The sequence below is a fragment of the Vitis vinifera genome, chromosome 1 (genome assembly GCF_030704535.1).
Source record: "Vitis vinifera cultivar Pinot Noir 40024 chromosome 1, ASM3070453v1".
Lineage (NCBI taxonomy): Eukaryota > Viridiplantae > Streptophyta > Magnoliopsida > Vitales > Vitaceae > Vitis > Vitis vinifera.
The window spans coordinates 8,022,077-8,044,304 of record NC_081805.1 but is presented as its reverse complement, the minus strand read 5'-3'; the positions used below and the strand labels follow the sequence as shown (position 1 = coordinate 8,044,304).

Below are 22,228 nucleotides of genomic sequence, written 5' to 3'. Positions count from 1 at the left end.
TTGAACGATTCATGATGTTCCATCAAATTATGCTACATTGGGTAACGATTCATATTACCTTTTGGGCAAACCCTCCCACCGTCTTTTGCAAGCTTTCATTAATATGAATATGTAGCTGGAATGGGTCAATCGGTATCAAAGTTTGACGGATATGCAATTACAAACATATCACATCAAGGGGCAGGTTGCCCATCGATCAAATTATTTGCTCTTTTACACTGTTTGTGGACCTCTAAACAGCCCTATTGTTTTGGGGCTCTTCTTTTTCCAGGGATGCAAATTACTGAACCATCAACATCTTTTGCTTTGTGAATCTGGACAATGCCTCAACGCTGCGTTTGGTTTTTGGAAAATCCGAAGGAAAAGTATGGGAAAGAAAATAAAATAAAAACATAAATGTAATATTTCGTTATTGAAAAGTAAACAAAATATTAAAAAAAAATTATTTTTTCATGTTAAATTTCACTATAAAAAATAGTGAAAGGAAATCGAATATAATTAAAATTAGTTAAAAATATATGTATTTTAAAAATATTTAATTTTTATATAATAGAAAAAAATAAGTGAAATAAGTTTGAAAAAATATATAAAAATAATTTATTAATTTTGAATATATATATTTTATTTTATTTCATTCCATTTTTCCTCTCAATTTTCTTTTCATCATATTTTCTCTCAAAATTTTCAACAACCAAACGAAAAGTAAAAATAATAATAATCAATGTGTGCCTTGGATGTTTAACATGTTGGAATAAACCTGTACGAAGTTCATGATAAATAGCTATAGTATCAAGTTGCACGTGAGAGAGGGGTGTTAAAAGAGTATGCATACTATAGGTCACATGCATGACCTCTTGCCAAATGAAGTGATACCACGTTAAACTATTAATTTTTCTAAAAGATTAAACTTATAAGATTTGATTTTACAATGTATATCGTGTTTTTTTAACACTCCTCTCTCATGTAAGACCTCATACCCACACATGGACGGAAGTATGGATTGTAGGCAAACAATTGAAAATAACCATTTCAGACTTATAAATATGTAAATTATAGGGAAGTGTCTTAAATAAATTGGTGTTAAAAATATATGCATTGTGAACTCAAATCCTACAAGTTTAAAATTTTAAGGAAAATTGATAGTTATTTCACAATTTTCATATTTATTTCCTCATTTGCATATTTGTAAGTCTAAAAGAGTTATTGTAATTATTTGCCTATAAGCCTGCATATCTCTTCATATGCGGGTATGAAGCTGCACGTTGAGGGAGGGTGTAAAACTAACCTAAATCTTGGAACTTTAAAATTTTGGGAAATTGGTAGTTTAACAGTTGAATTGTGCCTAGAAAATTGGCGCACTCAACATTTTTAGGAAAATGTGTGTGCCTAATTCTTCAACAATCATTGGAATTTCCATACAATGTATTTAAAAGTAATGACATGAAATGATAAGACAAGGAATATGTGGTGGCAAGGCTATTAGTCTTCTTGGTCTTGGTTGATGTCACTGGATTAATTCAATTTTCCGCAATATTGAATCCCATTAATGGAGAAGCTGGGCTAGTCCTTGCAGGTTCTGAAACACACTTAAATGGTCCCAAGGATTCAAGGGTTTCGATTCATTTAAGAGGGGCCCAGGATTGAGGAGGAGGGGACCAATGCATATTCAAGGCACATGAAGAACCTGGGACCCAAAAAAAAAAAGAAAAAGGAGAGGAGAAATAGGCAGCAGCAAGGTGGTGGCTCAAGTGGCAATAAGCTTGGCCACGACGGAGAAGTCATCATCAGAACACATACATCATCTTCAATCCCTGAAAACCATCCCTTCTCTTATCTCCTAAGGATGAGGTGAATCCATCAATTGGATTTCTTGTGCTCTTTTGGCCCTTCACTCGGATATCTGTGGATAACCATCACTCTCTCTTACGCTTCTCATTTATTTCTTGTGTTATGTACTCCTCCAAATATCTCTCGTTTCTCCCATGCACTTTTTCATCTCATTTGTTTGCTTTCTCAATTCCTTTCCCTCTTTCTTCCTTTTTCCCCCCTTTCTTTAATACTCTCTTTTGTCCATTTCTATTCTGGAAAGATGCATAGCATTAGCATGCATAACCATCACCAGCTTCCTTGTTTGCATTGCCACCCTCATAGCTATATCAGAACTGTAAGTGAAATATCTCTATTTCTTTCTCAATCTCAAACACACACACACACGCACGGCTGATCATTAGTTGCAGAATCCTTGGTTTTCTTTATTCTTGAATTCATGAAAACACTGTACTGTTTGCATGGATATACAGGTTCAGCATCTGATAGAGAGGTGCTTGCTCCTTCGCATGAGCAGAGACCAATGCATAAAGGCACTAGCTGAGCATGCCAGAATATGGCCCCTTGTCACACTTACTGGTCATCTCTCTCTTCCTCTCCTTCTCTCTCCCTCTGTGTGTGTGTGTGTGTGTGTGTTCTGGGACATGTTTATCTGTGCTTTCCCTGAATCCTCTACTTAAAGCTGCAGCTGGGCTGCACAGATTCATGTGTTGATTCATTGGTTTAAATAGTATGAGTAATTGGCACCTTGCAGTGTGGAGAGAGCTACTAAAAGAGAATCGGGAATTCTTTCAAGCCTATTTTCATGCTATATCTCCCAGGCCTTGCATGAGTAAGCCCTAAACTTGGTACTTAATTAATTAGCCAAGTTACTTTCTTTTGTCCTTGAGAAGGAAAGGCTCGCTCGTTCACATACTTATGCATGTTTTGGAACCTGTCGTAACTGTGCTCATGTCGGCCCAGTCGTATACATTATATAGCACAATTATGTCATTCAATGAATCCAAAGATGGGATTAATGGTAGCTGATTTATGAATTGGTATCTTATTTTTCAGGGAGACAATTTTACAAGGCACCGAGGTTTGCAAGAAGGAAACAGTATTGGAAGTAAACCATAAGAATCTTACCCTATGTGAAGTACAAATCTATCATGGAACCCAAATATTAGTGACATATAAATTAGCTAGGCCGGCATTGAGACAGTATCATGAAAATTAGATGTGATAGTTTATGGATCTTGTTCATGTACATTAGCAGCTAGGTATGATAATTTTTCTTCATAATCTTGCTGTTCTGTAATATTCCAGGACATCAAGAACTTCTTCCAGCAAGTGTATTAGTTCCTAATGGAAACTAAAGCAAATTTATCTCTAATTACCCATGTCATTCGAAAATGAGTGAACAATACCCAAGACCTTGGATCATGGTTTCAAAATGATCTACAAGATATTAGTCTCCTTAAAAACAATATTGTCTCCTCTGTAAAGTAATTAATTAATAGGATCCTTGAGAACTTGCAGCATGAAATCAAGCGCCTATGAACACATCAAAATACAAATTGCATGGAGACCCTAAACGTAATAATAGCCCTAACCCTAGAGAGCTCTGCAGAAAGGGAACTATATTGATCTTGAAGCAGTTTTTGAAACTAAAGTTTCTTTGAGTCAGTGAGTCCCTTACAACCTGCAGTAGTGAGAAAACCTCTTTCCCTAGAGCATCTACCACAAAAAGGGGCAAGTGATTGGAACCCATGTACTAACCCTAAAAGTGGGATTCTTTAATTGGTAGCTTATAATAGACCTGTTACCCAAAAAGGGTGTCTTTGCTCATATGGAATGCCTTGAGTTCTTTCTTTCACAGAAACCATTGCCTTCTACATGGACCTGAAAAATTTTGCAACAAAGTCATGCACCCATATTCAGTGGCATAAATTGCTAGGAAGACAGTAAAGTGAAAGAAGTTTCAACTGTGTGCTCAAATACCCGAAATGGTTCTCTCATTAATTTTGTTATCTAGTAGTTGAACACCATGAAAATGACAAGCTTTGGAATCCAAGACCATGCTAAACGACATCAGTATTACCATAATAACCTTTCTATCCAGTGGTTTTGCCAATTGATTTCCCATATTTTTCTGTCCATGGCAAGATTGGCCAATAGTACAACTGCTGGGGCTGAGCGCTCATGTTGGAAGGACAAGGGTATACACAACCAAGTGCACATTCCCATTCATGACCAGTACGAAAGTTTGGTCATGGTCAAGTATCAACCACAAGTCAACTAATCAGATGGCATGCATCTGATCCTCTAACCAGGATAATGAACTTTGATAAATATAGACAATCCATTAAACCCAGTTAGGTGCTCCCATTTATTTCAGACACCAGATGGTTGCAGGCTAGACCATGAATATATGAGAGACCACATAATAATCACTCAGTTTTGAGTTGATAGCTAGGTAATCAAGCAACAGTAACTGAGCTAGTCAAGATGAGCAAGTCCTCCAAGTGATTCTAGAAATGAAAATAGAAAGTTAGGGAGTTGATGGATATGTTTATTTTATTCTAAGAGTGCATTTAGCAGTGATTTTGAAAAACTTTTTTAATATTTTTAATAATTGAAAAATAAAAAATTTCACGTATTAGAAAAACTAAAATCACTATCAAACGCATTCTTAAGAATGCGTTTAATAATGATTTTATAAAGTGTTTATAGTTTTTTTAACATTTAAATTTTTTTTATCTTTCAAACATTAAAAAGACTAAAAACACTTCTTAAAATCATTATCAAATACACTCTAATTAATGATGTTACAAAAATCAAAGTACGGAGAATTTTAAGATTTGATCAGATACACTTTTGTACATTATTGTTTCGCAAATCCTACTTATGATCCAACCAAGTATGCAACATTCCGGGGTATCCCATGTTTCTATTGTTTTTCTTTAAAAATAAAACCATATAGTTCATTGCAACAAATATTATTCACTCCATATAAGAAAATGGTCATCACTACCTTTCCTGGCTACAGCTCTCTCCAGCTCCTTTCAATTGAATTGCTGGGAAGTGGGCCCACTGAAAAAAGTCAAACATGTCAAAGGATTCAATTTGGGTTCCCCATGAAACAGAAAGGTTTGCAATTCCTTGAGCCAATAAACCTCAAAATTAGGTCTTTGCTGAAACTTACATTTTTTGCAGCTGTACTGAAGGCTTCCTTGTGAGTCATCTTGGGGTTTTCAGCCTTAAGCCTTCTGATCTCTTCTCTGCTATTAACTATTTACATTAGAACTAATCCTCTTAGATAATACTAGTTGGCATATAACCAAAATAATTTTGTTAGTTACTTGATGAAGCGGTTATAAGCTGATGGAGCTCGCTGTCTCTTCTCTGGAGCTGTAATTAGAATCAGACCAAGAGAACATTGTTAATAAATTTGGAGTAAGGATTCATTGTACAGTGAAAATTTCAAGAGTCTCACATACGTTTATTAACGACATGGTGGACAGGAACTATATCATCTTCTTCATTGTCAGAAGAGGCCACCATGGATGGACTTCGCTTGTCTGAGGCTTTTTGAGCTCCCTCTTCATTAGGACAACCTTCTTTTGGCTGAAGGGGCAGAGAGAAAGAGGTGGCCTAGAATTTATTAGAGAGGACTAAGTGGGCAGCAAAGGCTGCATACAGTCACTGAATTCTATATTTCATGGTACAGTACTACCTAACTAGTTATATTAGTCTTTAGAACTTGATCAACTGATGAAAAATATTCTAGGATTAAAAAAAAAATGTAATCACTTATAACCCCCTACCTCATCCTGGCTAAGAGAAGCTAAGAGATGTAGAGGAACAAATGAGGCTTTCATCATGTTTACAGAGAGGAGGCTTGCGCAATGTCCACATCGGACTGTAACCACCATTGACAAGCTGCTATATGGGACACTGACCTGCATTTTTTCAAAGAAGAAAAAAAAAATAAAAAAATACAATGGGAATATGAAGTGCAGAAGCCATAAGAGGTGCACTAATTACCTAAGAGCTCAATTATTACTATAGAGTATAGATAAAGGCAATGGCTTACCAGCAAGATGGTGGTGCAGAAACCGCATTGTACATAGCAAATCTGTTCTTGAAGATCAAAGAGATGGTTCAGTGTTGACATGTTCTTCAGGAGAGAAAAGCAGCAGCAGCAGCAGCAGTAGTAGTAGTAGAAGAAGAAGAGCTCCTGAGAATTGGAGTTTTCTGATGTAATAAGGGGAGATTTATAGATGTTGGAGGACACTAACAACGAATTAATGTCTCATCCAAAGAGAGACATGTCTTTCTCCTGGGAGGAGTAAATGTGCAAGTATTTCAGAATGCTTTAAGCGTATAGCCAAATTCCAATCACATCCCCGAATTCATTTCCAACATAGTTTGAATATATATATATAATTTTTTTTTTCTCTTTGTGTTTTGGGGTCAAACTGTATTTAAATGCTGAAATTGTAGAGGTGCAGAGGTTCAAAGTTCTATGGGAGTAAAAGGACTAGTGCTTGTTTGTTTCATGTGTTGTTTTCTCCTTATTAACTCAACTCTCCCAGTGCTGAAACATGAAAGTGAAAGTGCAGTAAAGTTACCATATTAGAAGGAAGGGGAAGTTTCTAGAAAGGTATATAGAGAAGGAAAGGAGGCATCTTAGGATTTGTCTTTCCTGAAAGAGAGTAAGTATAATTGACAATGAGAAGCCCTTCACTCTACTTTCTGTGCTCTCTTGTTTACGTTACTTCCCATCCCCCTTTTGCTTTTAAGCTTCTTAATGCTAACAACTACTTACCACCACCACTACCACCTTCATTCACACCCCACCATGTGCTTCCACGTGAGTTGAAGCTCTTGTGCTCCTCTTTACTCCTCACTCCTCACCCACCCTCTTCCATATATGGAAATTGGATTCCAGATTACTCGTGCTATATATGGGACCGGGGCCTCCGATTTTTGGGGGTGTCTCTTAAGAGAATTTTGAGCCATGAATCTGGGATAGAAGGGCTTGTTTGTCTGGGGTATTGCACAAATGAAAAATGAATTTTCATGGGATCGACATTTTCCACCAGCTCTTTGGCTCAAATTGTACCATGTGGTCATCGATGAAAGATTGTTGATTCGACATGTCAATCAACTATGTATAGCTTTAACAAGTTCTTACCATGCCTGTGATGATCATGAGTCTCTTGCAGACAGGTTTTGAATTGGTAATATTGATGTGAAAAAGAAAAAAAAAACACAAAAGAATGTGCAGATCGACTAGGGAAGGGTGAAAAGGAAGATGTGTTTTTCTTACTTTTGAGCTGCATAAATGGATACTGCACCACTTTTTGCCAGCCATCACGTATGAATGATATCCAGATGATATTAGACCTTAAAACTAAGGAGACCTGAAACCTTGAGATAAACCCCAGAAACACCTGCCAATTAGTCCCTCCCTCCATTTAGATATGAAATTGAACTTTGTATGATAGGTTGTTTTCATTAAAATTGGTAGAGAATACTACAAGCTCATTTTCAGAACAGGGCTAGAGGAGGTAACAGGATTAAGAACACAGCTAGGGAATGAAATAACCAAATTTTTAGAAGTGGACCCAGCGCAACCAAGCTAGAGTTGGGAACAATCTTGAGGGAAATTGAAAATCTAAGGTGGTGCTTAATAGTGTTTTTGACTTGATTCCAAATAGGATTTATATTTCATACTCTTAAGTATTAAGTTTGATGTTCTATTATTTTATTTTTATTAAGTATTAAATTATTTATTTTTTACATGATAAATATTAACTTCTTAATGCATTAAGAAAAATAATTTTCATATTAATTTTTATTTGACCAAAAAGTAATTTAATAAATTTCTAAAAATCTCAAAATAATAAAAATTATTATATTTATTTAATTAAAATAAAATATTTTAAAATTATCTAAAACAAATTACTTTTACTAAAAAATTAAAAAAACAAACCCCGCCTAAATCAGGTTGTCTTCCACCCACATCTAAGTGGAAAAAATTCTTACTAGCAAGAAGTTGTACCAATTTAAAACAAAGACTACTCTGAATAAAAATAATTTGGCAGATTCCCCACCAGATAAGCTATTTTTCTAAACATCTTCACTGCAAAGGAATTGTATCGAACATAACAAGTCAAATTGTTGGACTTTGAAGCCTCCAGAATAAAACACTGCAAAACTTTGCACCCGATTCTTTCAATTTGTACTCCAATACTTTTATCTGTAGGAAGCCCAAGCCAGGGCTTATTCACCAGACAATAATTGTCCTTGGACGCAATGAAACTCCATGGGCCTCCCTCCAGAAAGGAATCTTCCAAAGGTGAAATCGAATAACATGAGCTATTAACAAAAGCAGAAACAATAGCTGTAAAACATAACTTCCAAAAGAAGCAAATCATTATGAGCCTAAATTAGGAATATTTTCCATGGACATGACTGGAGGGATGAGGTTGGGAGAAGTGTAGCAGATATCTTAAAGAATAAGATATTGATCAAATAAATTATGAACTTGTTATCCCAAGCAAGCTGCTGAATATTTTCCAGCGATTATGAACCCTTCTGGATCAGGAGTAAGGGTCCTTGGGGGTAACAAGAGAAGAAACTCTTTAAACAGAAGAAGAGCTCCTTAGCAGGAAAGCTACCTTTACAAGAAGATAATGGAGTAGGGGACCATTGTGGGATCCAAGTCTATAATTCCTACATCCATAGTGGATACAGCCAAAATCAACAAGGTAGTAAAAAAGATGGACATCCACAACTTAAAGGCTCCATTTGGATAGCAGGAAGGACAAGATGAACAAAAAATCTTCCCTGTTGATTGTCACAAGATGAACAAAGAATCTTCCCTATTGATTGTTCTTTCAAAGTTCCAAACAGAAAGCCCAAGAGTTTATCCTGTTTCAAAGGCCATTTTGGAAGGATTGTTCTCCATTAAGACACAAGGCTAGAGAGGAGATATTGGAAGCAACAGTGGGACAAACCACACTTTTTCCCAAAATAAAGGAAGTGGACAATATTTTTTCTGGGATTATCCAGGTGATCAGGCCTAATCAATTAATTTGAGGGAACAAATGTGGAGAATAGGGGAAGACACAGCTTGAAGATAGTAGAGGAATTCGAAGGCATTTCACAGGCCACCGAGCACTCCTATCCAGCTTTAGTGATGTCAAGTGAAGATGGAACTGGTGGTACAAAGGCAGAGTATGAAGGTTGTAATAGTGAGGATTATAGTGAAGATGAGATGTACAATGATGATGATGATGATGAATACTTGGTGAATGAGTCATTGGAAGAGATGGAATCACCAGTTCCACTGGGTTCCTTACCTGTTGATCTGTTAGCTAAGCAGCTTGGTGAGGAATGAAGGTGAAGAGAAAGATGTGGTGCGGTTGGCTTGGGATCTCTTGTTCCTCATTATTACCATAACAAGCGTACCGTAGAGTCTGGAAGATGATTAGTTAAGAAATGGTAAAGTTTAGGGGTAAGAAATGCAAATTTATTTGACTAATTGATTCCTTGTATAATTGTATTCGTATTGTATAAATTTGGATAAAAGTTTAATGATGAAATGAAATAAAGGAAATGTTCAATTTGGGCAATTTCACTAGCATTATAATTTTTATTGTATAATGCAAGTGTATAAGATAAATTGTTTGTAAAAGACAATATTATTTTTAACCATGATAATATTTTTAGCATGCATCTTCTAATTATGTTAAAAAATATAATGTAAAATATCATTAATTTGTTAGGCTAATTCAGGTTTTATTAGACCAATTCACCCAATTTGCACCCATAGTTTTCAACTTAAAAAAAAAATAAAAATGGCATCACAAAAATCTTATATTACATATATATTTTTTATATTAAGAATTGATAAAATCTTATATGCATAATAAAAATTGCATAATATGTATTGCTAAATATTTGACACAAGCATTGGATTTCACATTCTTAATTTTATTAGCTATCATATAAATTTAATTTATGATTATAAATTAGTTGAATACATAATAAATCATTTATCATAGAGTCATACAAATTCTAAAATACACCAAAAATTTTCTCAACCTTCAAACATTGAAGTCTATGACATAATTGGGTTTTTGAGTTCCAAAAACCTTATGCACATAATAAGAGGGTAATCCCCACTAAAAAAACAAGATTAGATACTTAAAATAAAAAGACAAAAATTATTACAAGAAATATAAAAGGTTAAAAAAGAATTATTATAAGATATAACAACGGTAGTACAATATTTCAATGTAAAGAAAGTTCAGGTCTCATCCAAAATAGTGGAGATGCCCACAATTGAGTACAACGAAAAATGGGCTTAAAGAGATGAGTTTTTATGTTAAAAACTCCCATATCATGGCAAACATATGTATTTTCAAAGTAACCTTCCTTATAGTCATCCAAAAAGTAGATATGATTGCTTTTAAATCCATCAAATTTTTTAGTAGATATCGAAATAGCTTGGTTATGACCTAATAATAGGGCCTTCTCCTTTATGTTTTTTACTAGCTTCCACTTCTTTTGATCGAAGTCAAAATTATACACCTTAAATGTTGTTGTTTCATACCGATATGAGAACTTCCTTTTATCCGAATCCAAATCAAATACCTTAAAACCTGTTGTTTCATACCGCAACTTTAAAGGATCTTCGTTATCCTTCAAATCCATATATCTCAACACATATAGAAGGCAGCCGGATGACTCTACTAAATATCTATACTAAAAGTATCCCATCTTAGGGAGTAGTGCGAATGGTATAACCCTTGGATCATCGCCAATATCACATTGTACAACTTTCGACCTTCCTATTGCATAAAAATTGTCCTTATAATATAAGAGGTCCTTATATTGAATATCTTCACTTTTTAAAGTAATCCACCGCTTATCACCCGGTTTGCAAAATGCCAACTTCTTATAATTACTATGAATAGTCATAATGACACAATTGGCATTTGAAGGAGAAGGAGTAGAAGACAGAACAACCTTGTTCAAGAAAAATTCAATTGGTGTTTCATCAAGGTCAGGAGGAGAATCTTCAAAAGTTATTGCCGGAGGTAGATCGATTTGCACACCTGAAATCGGATTTAAACAACATATTTCATAAGGGAAAGTGTGATTGATTGTGATTAACCACCCATTCCATGAGTTGCAACACCATTTATCGCGCATAGCTGGAATTTGAATTTTATAAGCCTTCTTCTTAAAGAAATCATAGAGCTTGTGGGCTTCATCATCCTTATTAGGAGGCAGTAACAACATCGGACTCAAAGGTCTCAAAGGCTTGAAGACTTGTTGCCTTGCCTCCAAAGCAACCAAACCCCAAAACCTACATACAGTTCCAAACCGAATTATGTCTCCCGCATGTTGTAGCTCATCGAAAATTAGCTCTATTAATTCTTTTGGTAACTTACTCCAATCAGTATAACTCATTCTGTGGAAAGAGAAAGAAACGAGTATAAAAAATAAATAAAGAGCAAGAAGTATGTTTGTTACGTATCAATACGTTCTTGGGACTACTCCATTGTGTGGATTTTATTTAAAATAACAACTAAAAACCAAATACAGAACCTGTCAGGGCTGGATTTCTGCTGCAGTTGCGACGGTGCTACTGATGAACAGCGATTGCAGCGGCGGGGCTGATGATCAGCGATAACGAAGAAGGATTACTCTGAAAGCAGAAGAAAAATCAAGACTCCAAAAGGCTTCTTTTTTTTTTTTCCTCCACCTTCTGTTTCTTTCTCTCGTTTCCCCTTTTTATTGTGTTTCTTTCCTTCCCATCCTAGTTTCCCCATTTTCTAAATTTTATTATTTCTCCATTCAATTTCCATAAAAATAGAGAATAATTCAGTCCCAAAATCCCAAAATTTCTTTTTTAAAAGGAATCAATTTGATCAAAAGTTTTAGAAATTTCTTTCCCTAATAGATAGAATTCCTTTCAGGGGTAAATTCTGTATCTTTATCTCTTTTATTTTATAATTCTAAAGAGATATTAGTAAAAATTATTTGTGTCAAAGTTAAATGGAATTAAAATATTATTTAAAAAAAATAAAATTGTAGACCTTCCATGATAAAATAATAATTGAAATAAGATTTTTTTTAAAAAAAATTAAATTTTTATTTTTTATATAAGAATATCTTTCCATTTGCTTAGTTTCTATAAAAAAAATTATTTTGTCAAAAATGGTAATGATAAAATTATTGATTTTTAGAGTAGAAAATTAAAGGGAAAGGTAAGAATGAATTATAATTAATTTTTTTATGCTATTATAAATTCATGATTTAAGCATTGTGAGATAAAATATTGAATTTTAATCATATAAAAACAGGTAAATTAATATAAATCAAAATTCGAGAACATCCTGCTTTTTGGATGGGCGGTAAATTCAAAGAAATCGGGTGCTAACTGCTAACAAACGAGTCCTTACTGGATACGCGTTTTAATGAAATTCTCGGCAAACTGGACTCCCTCCTAATTCAAAGCAAAAACAGGAAAAACAAATAAAGTAATTCCTCTTTCTATCGCATAGAAGTAGAACAGGGGTAAAGGGTTCTACGCTCAATCTTCATTCCTCCAACCACAGCATCTCATTTGAAAAGGTAATTCAATTCATTATGAACCGTAAACATTCTCACACACCCTTTCTTTCCCCTTGGAATTGACGGGTCTTACGGGAATTGGAAAGGGTTGAGTCCATAAGCGAGCTGTACTTTCGTGTATGGTGGCTGTGATGGGATTTTGAGATATGGGTTCCTCTCCCAATTACTATTTATTGATACTTCTTTCTTCTTGTTCGATAATTTTTTTTGGTTTGTTCAGTGTGTTGACTCCCGTTATTTCATTTTTGTGGGAGGTTCTATATATGATTTCAATATAATTCCATATTTTGCAGCTGTTGTTGTTTTTTTTTTTTTTTTTTTTGTGATAATTCGATATTTAGGGTTATTCCTCTAAGACTTCCCTTGGATTCGGTGTTTTGACTATAACTAGATGCTTTCATCCTGCGGAAATTCGTTTGTGGTGATGGTTAGGGTTCTGTTTTTCCTGTCATTGACAAGCCTGCCAGTGTCCTTTGTAAACAAAAAAGCCATATGCATATTGTTTGAAAGATTTTCCTTTTTCTTGCTCTTTTTTTCTTTTTAAATCTTTTTCAGAACTGTGAACATTTTCCAAACACCTTTTCTGACACATCATTCATTTGCAAATTGTCTGTATTTGATTAAAGTAAAGCCAATACAGTATTTCACTTTTCCTTCCGGAAGAAGGATGTGGACATGAATCAGTGATTTTCCTGAAAATGGATTGACCAGTTCAGCAAGTAGAACTAACACCATGAATTTCTTGACAGGATCCTCAAAGCATTCCTGGCAGCCAATCATGGCTGACGATACAACCTCCTTAAGTTATTGGTTGAACTGGAGGTTCTTCCTCTGTGCAATTTGGCTCTTATCAATGATGATTGTAGCATCAATATTAGTATGGAAATATGAAGGTTTCAACAAAACAAAAGCCAGGAGAAGAGAAAATCAGAAAGAAACAGCAGGGTCTCTGTATGAGGATGAAACTTGGAGTACATGTCTGAAAGAAATCCATCCTGGTTGCCTTCTTGGTTATCGAATGATTGCTTTTATTACTCTATTCACATTGCTCACTGCCAACATCGTAATTGATGGAGGTGGTATATTTTACTTTTATACTCAGTAAGTTATCTACCTTTATTGGTTCATCTCTATACTCATAAGGTGGAAATGATGTGCTCATCGAACAAATCCCGGTTTGGAGAAATTTCTTATGAAGTAAATGGTGTTTTTCTTTTCTGTTTTCTTCTTCTGAACAGGTGGACGTTTGCATTGGTCACCATCTATTTTGCGGTATAATCTTTTAACTGTTACAGCCTTCTGGGCTGAATCTATCTATGTATTGTAGTGTAAAATTTGATAGAGATATTCGAATTTGTCCTTTGTTTTATTCTATGGACTCAAGCAACTTGATTTTTTTTTCCTATTTAAATCTTCTTGTTCATAGATGTTAAATAGGAATTAATTGTTATTCTGTTGCCCAGAGGTGTGTTGAGTCCCAAAATAAGAGTTGATTTATTTCTCAATTTTTTTATTTTGGATGGATTTTTTGTTGTATACTGGTTCCTTAATTTTCAAGTTTTCAGTGTACCTCAATTATTTTTGTATATGTTGCTTATGCTCTCATCCTCAATTTGTAGCTCGGAACTTCTTGCTCCATTTGTGGATATCGCCTATATCGCAATAAAGCTGGTATTGATAGGGTTGATTATGAGGGTTGGGATGCAGAGCAAGGTTCCTACATAGCTCCCACACTCAGGGAAAATGCTAATACATCCAACATGTCCAAGAACTTTGGTACCTATGAGCAATCTCATGTTCGGAAAACTGCCAGAATGTGGATTTACGCATTTCAGATTATCTTTCAGGTAAACTTTCTCCCAATAATAAGATGCCAGTTTTATGGGAAAACAACAAATGAAAATTTCTTTGCTCCCTGGTTTCTTTTTCATTTCCCAATATTTGCTTATGAATTACTGTATTCTGTATGCTTGATCTCATACATTTGGAAACCCATGTTAGTAATTGGTTCATTTTTCTCTTCTTTATAGTACAACAGATGTTGATGGAGATCAGTGAGGCCAGAGAGCTGGACCCTTCTCATTAACTTAACCAAGTTGTGTTTTATGTTGTTTATAAATATCTATTTTTGTATATTACAGGAAAGGCAAAAGGCAAAAAAAAAAATGCGGATGCACAAAATTTTAATATGCTCAAATAATGAACTTTATAACATTTTCATGAAAAAATAAGTTCCATGAACACTCATTCTTCATATTTAATATTGCAATTTGAGTTCCAGATAAATCTAACTTAGCAAAGAATTACATTTTGGCAAACTACAGATGGATAAAACCGTATAAATTTCTATGCCTCCTAATGCAAAACCATGTAGTCCCTTAAGCACAATCATATAACTAGGTTTTATTGTAGGCTATAACAGGGTTGATATGTTGGTGTATGTTTGCATTTCAAAATTTGACTTACAACTAATGTCTTAATCTTGCTAGCTTTTATATGAGTTTACAAAAACCAAGCACTCATAGTTACTGGTAGACCAGAAAATTTTTACGAACTTCCATTTGAAAATATTGAAGTGCTGGAGCCTTGGACCAAGGGGCATTGCAACACCAAACCTATGAAATATGGATACACTTGATAGAGTGCGGATAAACATCAGTGCCTGTGATTGATTATATTAACCTTATGACTGCTAAACCTTTTCTTGCAGTCATACTCCCATCTCTTATATTGCTCATACACATCCTGATTTTTTATTGCTGAATTGATACTTTTGATTGTATTTTCACTAAAGATTCTCCATTTCCTTTTGGTGTTGAAATGAAATTAGACATTAAGAGTATAATTTTGTTATTGGGTGGTTGGTTTCAATACTTAAGAAGCAAAATGTTGAAAATTTTCTTTGTCATTGGCTTTCTTTTTCTTTGGTGAACAGATGTGTGCAGGTGCTGTGATGCTCACTGATCTTGTCTTTTGGCTTATTCTAGTTCCATTTCTTACTGGCAACAGTTTCAAGCTGAACTTTGCAAGCATAAATTCTTTAATCCCATTGACTTGTTTGGTTTCTTTGTTCCAGTTTCTTATTATTGATTCATAATTCTGAGCTTCATCGGCCGAGAAAAATTAAATAAGCACAATAAAACTTGGAAATATTAAACCTCTATCACAAATACAACAAAACCTTTGTTAGAAAAGGTGAAAGAAGAAGAGATGAGGTGATGTTCTCTAAATTTGATTAATCTTCTGAAAAATAGAGATGCAGCAAAATATATACGCTGCACTCTCATGAGTCATGAGTCATGATAACCTTATTACAAAAAGTACAATAATCCCCTCATTTATAAACTTCATTACTCCTCAAGATGTAGTATAAAAATTTTCAATGCCTACGTAATCTTTCATCACTACATCTTGAATGAAATGACAATGTTTAGTGCATTCACAAAACATAGGGTTACTTGCAATATTTGTTACCTTTTGAGATGTGGAATGCTCAAAGATGACGCTTTGTGGCTCAAGAAGAAAACTTATCTGAACCTACTGACTCGTTATGCCAAAAGCACATGTATCTGAATAGGAGTTATTACCACTGACACTCAATGGGACACAATTAAAAGAAAACAACCCATCAGGGCAGCATCTTCTCGAAACCTTTTTGAAACCTGCATATGAAAAAGAAGTAAATAGATAAATTCCACAAAATCTCTTTTTTCCCTCTCTGCCATTCCATTTTGTATGGTGTAAGAGTAATATGTCTGATGAATAATCTCATTAGTCTCACAAAACTTAATAATAAAATGTAAAAACTACAAAGCATTACTGAACAAAATAATTGAATAGACACCAAACTGAGTCTATTTCCTTGAAGAAAAACTGAAAAACTGAGGGAATTTCTAATTTATCCTGTTTCAAAGGCCATTTTGGAAGGATTGTTCTCCATTAAGACACAAGGCTAGTGAGGAGATATTGGAAGCAACAGTGGGACAAACCACATTTTTTTCCCAAAATAAAGGAAGTGGGCAATATTTTTTCTGGGATTATCCAGGTGATCAGGCCTAATCAATTAATTTGAGGGAACAAATGTGAAGAATAGGGGAAACCACAGCTTGAAGGTAGTAGAGGAATTTGAAGGCATTTCACAGGCCACCGAGCACTCCTATCCAGCTTTAGTGATGTCAAGTGAAGATGGAACTGGTGGTACAAAGGCAGAGCATGAAGGTTATAATAGTGAGGATTATAGTGAAGATGAGATGTACAATGATGATGATGATGAATACTTGGTGAATGAGTCATTGGAAGAGATGGAATCACCAGTTCCACTGGGTTCCTTACCTGTTGATCTGTTAGCTAAGCAGCTTGGTGAGGAATGAAGGTGAAGAGAAAGATGTGGTGCGGTTGGCTTGGGATATCTTGTTCCTCGTTATTACCATAACAAGTGTACCGTAGAGTCTGGAAGATGATCAGTTAAGAAATGGTAAAAGTTTTGGGGTAAGAAATGCAAATGGATTCCTTGTATAATTGTATTCGTATTGTATAAATTTGGATAAAAGTTTAACGATGAAATGAAATGAAGGAAATGTCCCATACTTTGATGAGTACCATTAGTGTTCAATTTGGGCAATTTCAGTCCAACCCTGAACATTCCTTTTTGCAATTTGGGTTGGATTTGGGGAAAAAGTAATTAACAAATTGAATTGGGATTGGACTTAACTCTTTAATTAAATAATTATATATAATATATTATATTTTTTCTAGAAATTATTAATAATTAAACACAAAATATATGACTATGACTAAAACACCGAATACATGCCTATAGGAGCATGCGATGCATCAACACACCAACACATGTTTCCAAACACAACCACTGTAAAACATTACACTACTCACTGCAAAACACTGATTAGATAACACCACACGGGAACAAAAAAACCACCAGCAACCTTGTTAACCAGCAGCCCAACCTAAGCAGGCTACCCAACTTCATTGCCATCACCATCCTCTCCATTTTCACCACCGTCGGCCTCCTCCTCATCACCATGCTCAGCATTTTCACCACCTTCATCAACACCAGAATCATCCTCAGCCTCAACCTCAACCTCATTCCCACCTTCATTGCCATCATCATCCTCAACCTCATTACCACCCTCATCGTCTTCCTCTTCCGCTTCCTCCTTCTCCTCCTCATCAGCAACATTGATACCATGAATATTTTTGGAACGATGCTCTAGCAAGTTAATCTTTCTTGCAAATGCATTATAGCATTTAGAACAAACATGGTGCCATTTCCGATGCAGGTCGGAATTGTGGTGCTTAATGCCATTAGAGTTTTCAAATTCATCACCACATTTTAGACATTTGTACCTATTATTAGGATTAAGAAACTCAATATGCTCCATATTCAAGTTGTAACAAGAAATGTGAATTTCACAAGATATATATAGTTAAAAAAAACAAAATGCTAACATGCAATAATGCAAAAACTGTTTATCATGCAAAAAATATGACATTATTCTAGAATAATAAAATTTAGGTAAAGTAAAAAATTTAGATTAAAAGTATCATATTGTTTCTAGAATAGTAAAATCTCATAATTAAAAATTAAAACTCTATTACTTCTAAAATAATGAAATTCCATCACATTTGAAATTACTTTAGGTTAGATTAGAGAAAACTAATTAGACAATTGAAATTAAATCCAATCCTACCAAAAAACTTTTAACATAATTAATCTGTTGCAAATAAAATTTCTTATTGTAAGTACACAACTTTTTGCCAATAACCACTACAACAATAAATATATCTACCAACATATTTGATTACAAAAATAATTACTTTTAATTTTGCATAAATATATCGGTTTATAAATATAATTTAAAATATTTTTAGAATTTTCATAATTTCTTTTAATCGTATACCATATCACATAATGCCTTTTATTAATAGTAATATATCAAACATTCTAGTACTTTGTAGTCCTTTTTTAATACTTCATTTTGAAAGGAAAATTGTAATCGATCAATATTATATTATGGAAATATTTTAAACATATGAAAGTAATTATTTTCTAATAATTGCTTTTTGAGAGAAAATCACGAAATATCATTAATATACTATTGAAATGTTTTATACATAATTATTTAATCTTTTCTTAATTTTTTATATCAAATTATAGAAATAAATATTAATTCAATTTATATTTCACTCCTTTATATGTTTGTTTTAGAAAATTGCCATCTCTTGATGAAATAGTTTAAAAAAAATTTCATAATTTCTCTAGCATTATAATTTTTATTGTATAATGCAAGTGTATAAGATAAATTGTTTGTAAAAGACAATATTATTTTTAACCATGATAATATTTTTAGGATGCATCTTCTAATTATGTTCAAAAATATAATGTAAAATATTTAGGTTAATTCAGGTTTTATTAGACCAATTCACCCAATTTGCACCCATAGTTTTCAACTTTAAAAAAAAAATTGCATAACAATAATCTTATATTATATATATTTTTTATATTAAGAATTGATAAAATCTAATATGCATAATAAAAATTGCAAAATATGTATTGCTAAATATTTGACACAAGCACTGGATTTCACATTCTTAATTTTATTAGCTATCATATAAATTTAATTTATGATTATAAATTAGTTGAATACATAATAAATCATTTATCATAGAGTCATACAAATTCTAAAATACACCACAAATTTTCTCAACCTTCAAACATTGAAGTCTATGACATAATTGGGTTTTTGAGTTCCAAAAACCTTATGCACATAAGAGGGTAATCCCCACTAAAAAAAAAACAAGATTAGATACTTAAAATAAAAAGACAAAAATTATTACAAGAAATATAAAAGGTTAAAAAAGAATTATTATAAAATATAACAACGGTAGTACAATATTTCAATGTAAAGAAAGTTCAGGTCTCATCCAAAATAGTGGAGATGCCCACAATTGAGTACGATGAAAAATGGGCTTAAAGAGATGAGTTTTTATGTTAAAAACTCCCATATCATGGCAACCATATGTATTTTCAAAGTAACCTTCCTTATAGTCATCCAAAAAGTAGATATGATTGCTTTTAAATCCATCAAATTTTTTAGTAGATATCGAAATAGCTTGGTTATGCCCTAATAATAGGGCCTTCTCCTTTATGTTTTTTAAAAGCTTCCACTTCTTTTGATCGAAGTCAAAATTATACACCTTAAATGTTGTTGTTTCATACCGATATGAGAACTTCCTTTTATCCGAATCCAAATCAAATACCTTAAAACCTGTTGTTTCATACCGCAACTTTAAAGGATCTTCTTGATCCTTCAAATCCATATATCTCAACACATATAGAAGGCAGTCGGATGACTCTACTAAATATCTATACTGAAAGTATCCCATCTTAGGGAGTAGTGCGAATGGTATAACCCTTGGATCATCGCCAATATCACATTGTACAACTTTCGACCTTCCTATTGCATAAAAATTGTCCTTATAATATAAAAGGTCCTTATATTGAATATCTTCACTTTTTAAAGTAATCCACCGCTTATCACCCAGTTTGCAAAATGCCAATTTGTTATAATTACTATGAATAGCCATAATGACACAATTGGCATTTGAAGGAGAAGGAGTAGAAGACAGAACAACCTTGTTCAAGAAAAATTCAATTGGTGTTTCATCAAGGTCAGGGGGAGAATTTTCAAAAGTTATTGCCGGAGGTAGATCGATTTGCACACCTGAAATCGGATTTAAACAACATATTTCATAAGGGAAAGTGTGATTGATTGCGATTAACCACCCATTCCATGAGTTGCAACACCATTTATCGCGCATAGCTGGAATTTGAATTTTATAAGCCTTCTTCTTAAAGAAATCATAGAGTTTGTGGGCTTCATCATCCTTATTAGGAGGCAGTAACAACATCGGACTCAAAGGTCTCAAAGGCTTGAAGACTTGTTGCCTTGCCTCCAAAGCAACCAAACCCCAAAACCTACATACAGTTCCAAACCGAATTATGTCTCCCGCATGTTATAGCTCATCGAAAATTAGCTCTATTAATTCTTTTGGTAACTTACTCCAATCAGTATAACTCATTCTGTGGAAAGAGAAAGAAACGAGTATAAAAAATAAATAAAGAGCAAGAAGTATGTTTGTTACGTATCAATACGTTCTTGGGACTACTCCATTGTGTGGATTTTATTTAAAATAACAACTAAAAACCAAATACAAAACCTGTCAGGGTTGGATTTCTGCTGCAGTGGCGACGGTGCTACTGATGAACAGCGATTGCAGCGGCGGGGCTGATGATCAGCGATAACGAAGAAGGATTACTCTGAAAGCAGAAGAAAAATCAAGACTCCAAAAAGCTTCTTTTTTTTTCCTCCACCCTTTGTTTCTTTCTCTCGTTTTCCCTTTTTATTGTGTTTCTTTCCTTCCCATCCTAGTTTCCCGATTTTCTAAATTTTATTATTTCTCCATTCAATTTCCATAAAAATAGAGAATAATTCAGTCCCAAAATCCCAAAATTTCTTTTTTAAAAGGAATGGATTTGATCAAAAGTTTTTGAAATTTCTTTTCCTAATACATAGAATTCCTTTCAAGGGTAACTTCTGTATCTTTATCTCTTTTATTTTATAATTCTAAAGAGATATTAGTAAAAATTATTTGTGTCAAAGTTAAATGGGATTAAAATATTATTTAAAAAAATAAAATTGTAGACCTTACATGATAAAATAATAATTGAAATAAGAATATTTTTTTTAAAAAAAAATTATTTTTTATACAAGAATATCTTTCCATTTGTTTAGTTTCTATAAAAAAAAATTATTTTGTCAAAAATGGTAATGATAAGTTAATTCTTTAAAATTATTGATTTTTAGAGTAGAAAATTAAAGGGAAAGGTAACAATGAATTATAATTAATTTTTTTATGCTATTATAAATTCATAATTTAAGCATTGTGAGATAAAATATTTAAATTTAATCATATAAAAATAGGTAAATTAATATAAATCAAATTCATGCATATGATTATCATATAGAAAAAAATGGAGAACATCTAAGTTGTCCAAAAATTTTAAATTATTTTAATAATATATTGATGATATTTCATGACTTTTTTCCCAATAAAACTATTAAAGATTAATAATTCAAATTATGAAGAAAATGAAAATATCGGTAACTACGCATACATCAGTATTTCGATTTTATGGATATATTGAAAATATTGAAAAAATATCGGCGGATATTTTTTCACAAATATCGGTGGATATTTTTTCATAAATATCAATGGAGCAAAAATTATTTAAAATTCATAAAAATGCTTAGAAAAACGCCAAAAAATGATAAAATAAATAAGAATACACATTTTAAAGTTATTTTGTAAATGTAATTTTATTACATTTTAAATGAAAAATTAAATTAATTTATATAAAATATTTATTTTGAGATTTAATTTCTAAAATTTTATTAAAAATATGTGGTAACAACTTTTTCTATTAATATTAATTTATTTAAATAATTAAAATTATTAATAATTTGCCTTATTAAATTTATTTTTATTTATAAAATATCATCTATAAAAACCAAAATTTCAATGGTAGTGATTTAATCAAAATAAAGATATATATTTATTGTTCCTATGGGGCACAAATGGTAAGGAATGACTATAGAAATTAGAATATATATTTCCCTTTTGGTAAACGAGTGAGTGACCCTTGTGTCTAAGGGTCACGAACGGTAAGTAGTTCTATATT

The 22,228-nt window shown here is 33.1% G+C and overlaps 5 protein-coding genes across 5 annotated transcripts in view; 2 read left to right on the top strand and 3 right to left on the bottom strand.

Moving 5' to 3' along the window:
* The first annotated feature begins 1,963 nt into the window (after nt 1-1,963).
* Nucleotides 1,964-3,202, top strand: LOC104879657 (uncharacterized). Its single transcript, XM_010653245.3, has 4 exons — nt 1,964-2,164; nt 2,301-2,406; nt 2,582-2,659; nt 2,884-3,202. Exons 1-4 carry the CDS (start codon nt 2,090-2,092, stop codon nt 2,937-2,939), a joined length of 315 nt encoding a protein of 104 aa, XP_010651547.1. The 5' UTR covers nt 1,964-2,089; the 3' UTR covers nt 2,940-3,202.
* An 84-nt stretch (nt 3,203-3,286) lies between these two features.
* Nucleotides 3,287-6,134, bottom strand: LOC100258462 (axial regulator YABBY 4). Its single transcript, XM_010653239.3, has 7 exons — nt 5,906-6,134; nt 5,637-5,771; nt 5,310-5,436; nt 5,172-5,220; nt 5,015-5,090; nt 4,844-4,902; nt 3,287-3,711 (listed from the first exon to the last, which is right to left on the bottom strand). Exons 1-7 carry the CDS (start codon nt 5,984-5,986, stop codon nt 3,702-3,704), a joined length of 537 nt encoding a protein of 178 aa, XP_010651541.1. The 5' UTR covers nt 5,987-6,134; the 3' UTR covers nt 3,287-3,701.
* Nucleotides 6,135-10,012: 3,878 nt separating this feature from the next.
* Nucleotides 10,013-11,532, bottom strand: LOC104879659 (putative F-box protein At5g55150). Its single transcript, XM_010653256.3, has 2 exons — nt 11,440-11,532; nt 10,013-11,302 (listed from the first exon to the last, which is right to left on the bottom strand). Exon 2 carries the CDS (start codon nt 11,299-11,301, stop codon nt 10,591-10,593), a length of 711 nt encoding a protein of 236 aa, XP_010651558.1. The 5' UTR covers nt 11,302; nt 11,440-11,532; the 3' UTR covers nt 10,013-10,590.
* A 734-nt stretch (nt 11,533-12,266) lies between these two features.
* Nucleotides 12,267-22,228, top strand: part of LOC100244799 (uncharacterized) — a 30,172-nt gene continuing 20,210 nt past the window's right edge. The window contains exons 1-5 of the mRNA XM_059739777.1: nt 12,267-12,468; nt 13,218-13,569; nt 13,707-13,740; nt 14,088-14,315; nt 15,404-15,493. Of these exons, the coding sequence (XP_059595760.1) occupies nt 13,247-13,569; nt 13,707-13,740; nt 14,088-14,315; nt 15,404-15,493 (675 nt within the window). The 5' untranslated portion in view covers nt 12,267-12,468; nt 13,218-13,246. The remainder of the gene's footprint in view (nt 12,469-13,217; nt 13,570-13,706; nt 13,741-14,087; nt 14,316-15,403; nt 15,494-22,228) is intronic.
* Nucleotides 19,332-21,017, bottom strand: LOC132254336 (putative F-box protein At5g55150). The gene is made up of 2 exons (XM_059739775.1): nt 20,707-21,017; nt 19,332-20,569 (listed from the first exon to the last, which is right to left on the bottom strand). Exon 2 carries the CDS (start codon nt 20,395-20,397, stop codon nt 19,384-19,386), a length of 1,014 nt encoding a protein of 337 aa, XP_059595758.1. The 5' UTR covers nt 20,398-20,569; nt 20,707-21,017; the 3' UTR covers nt 19,332-19,383.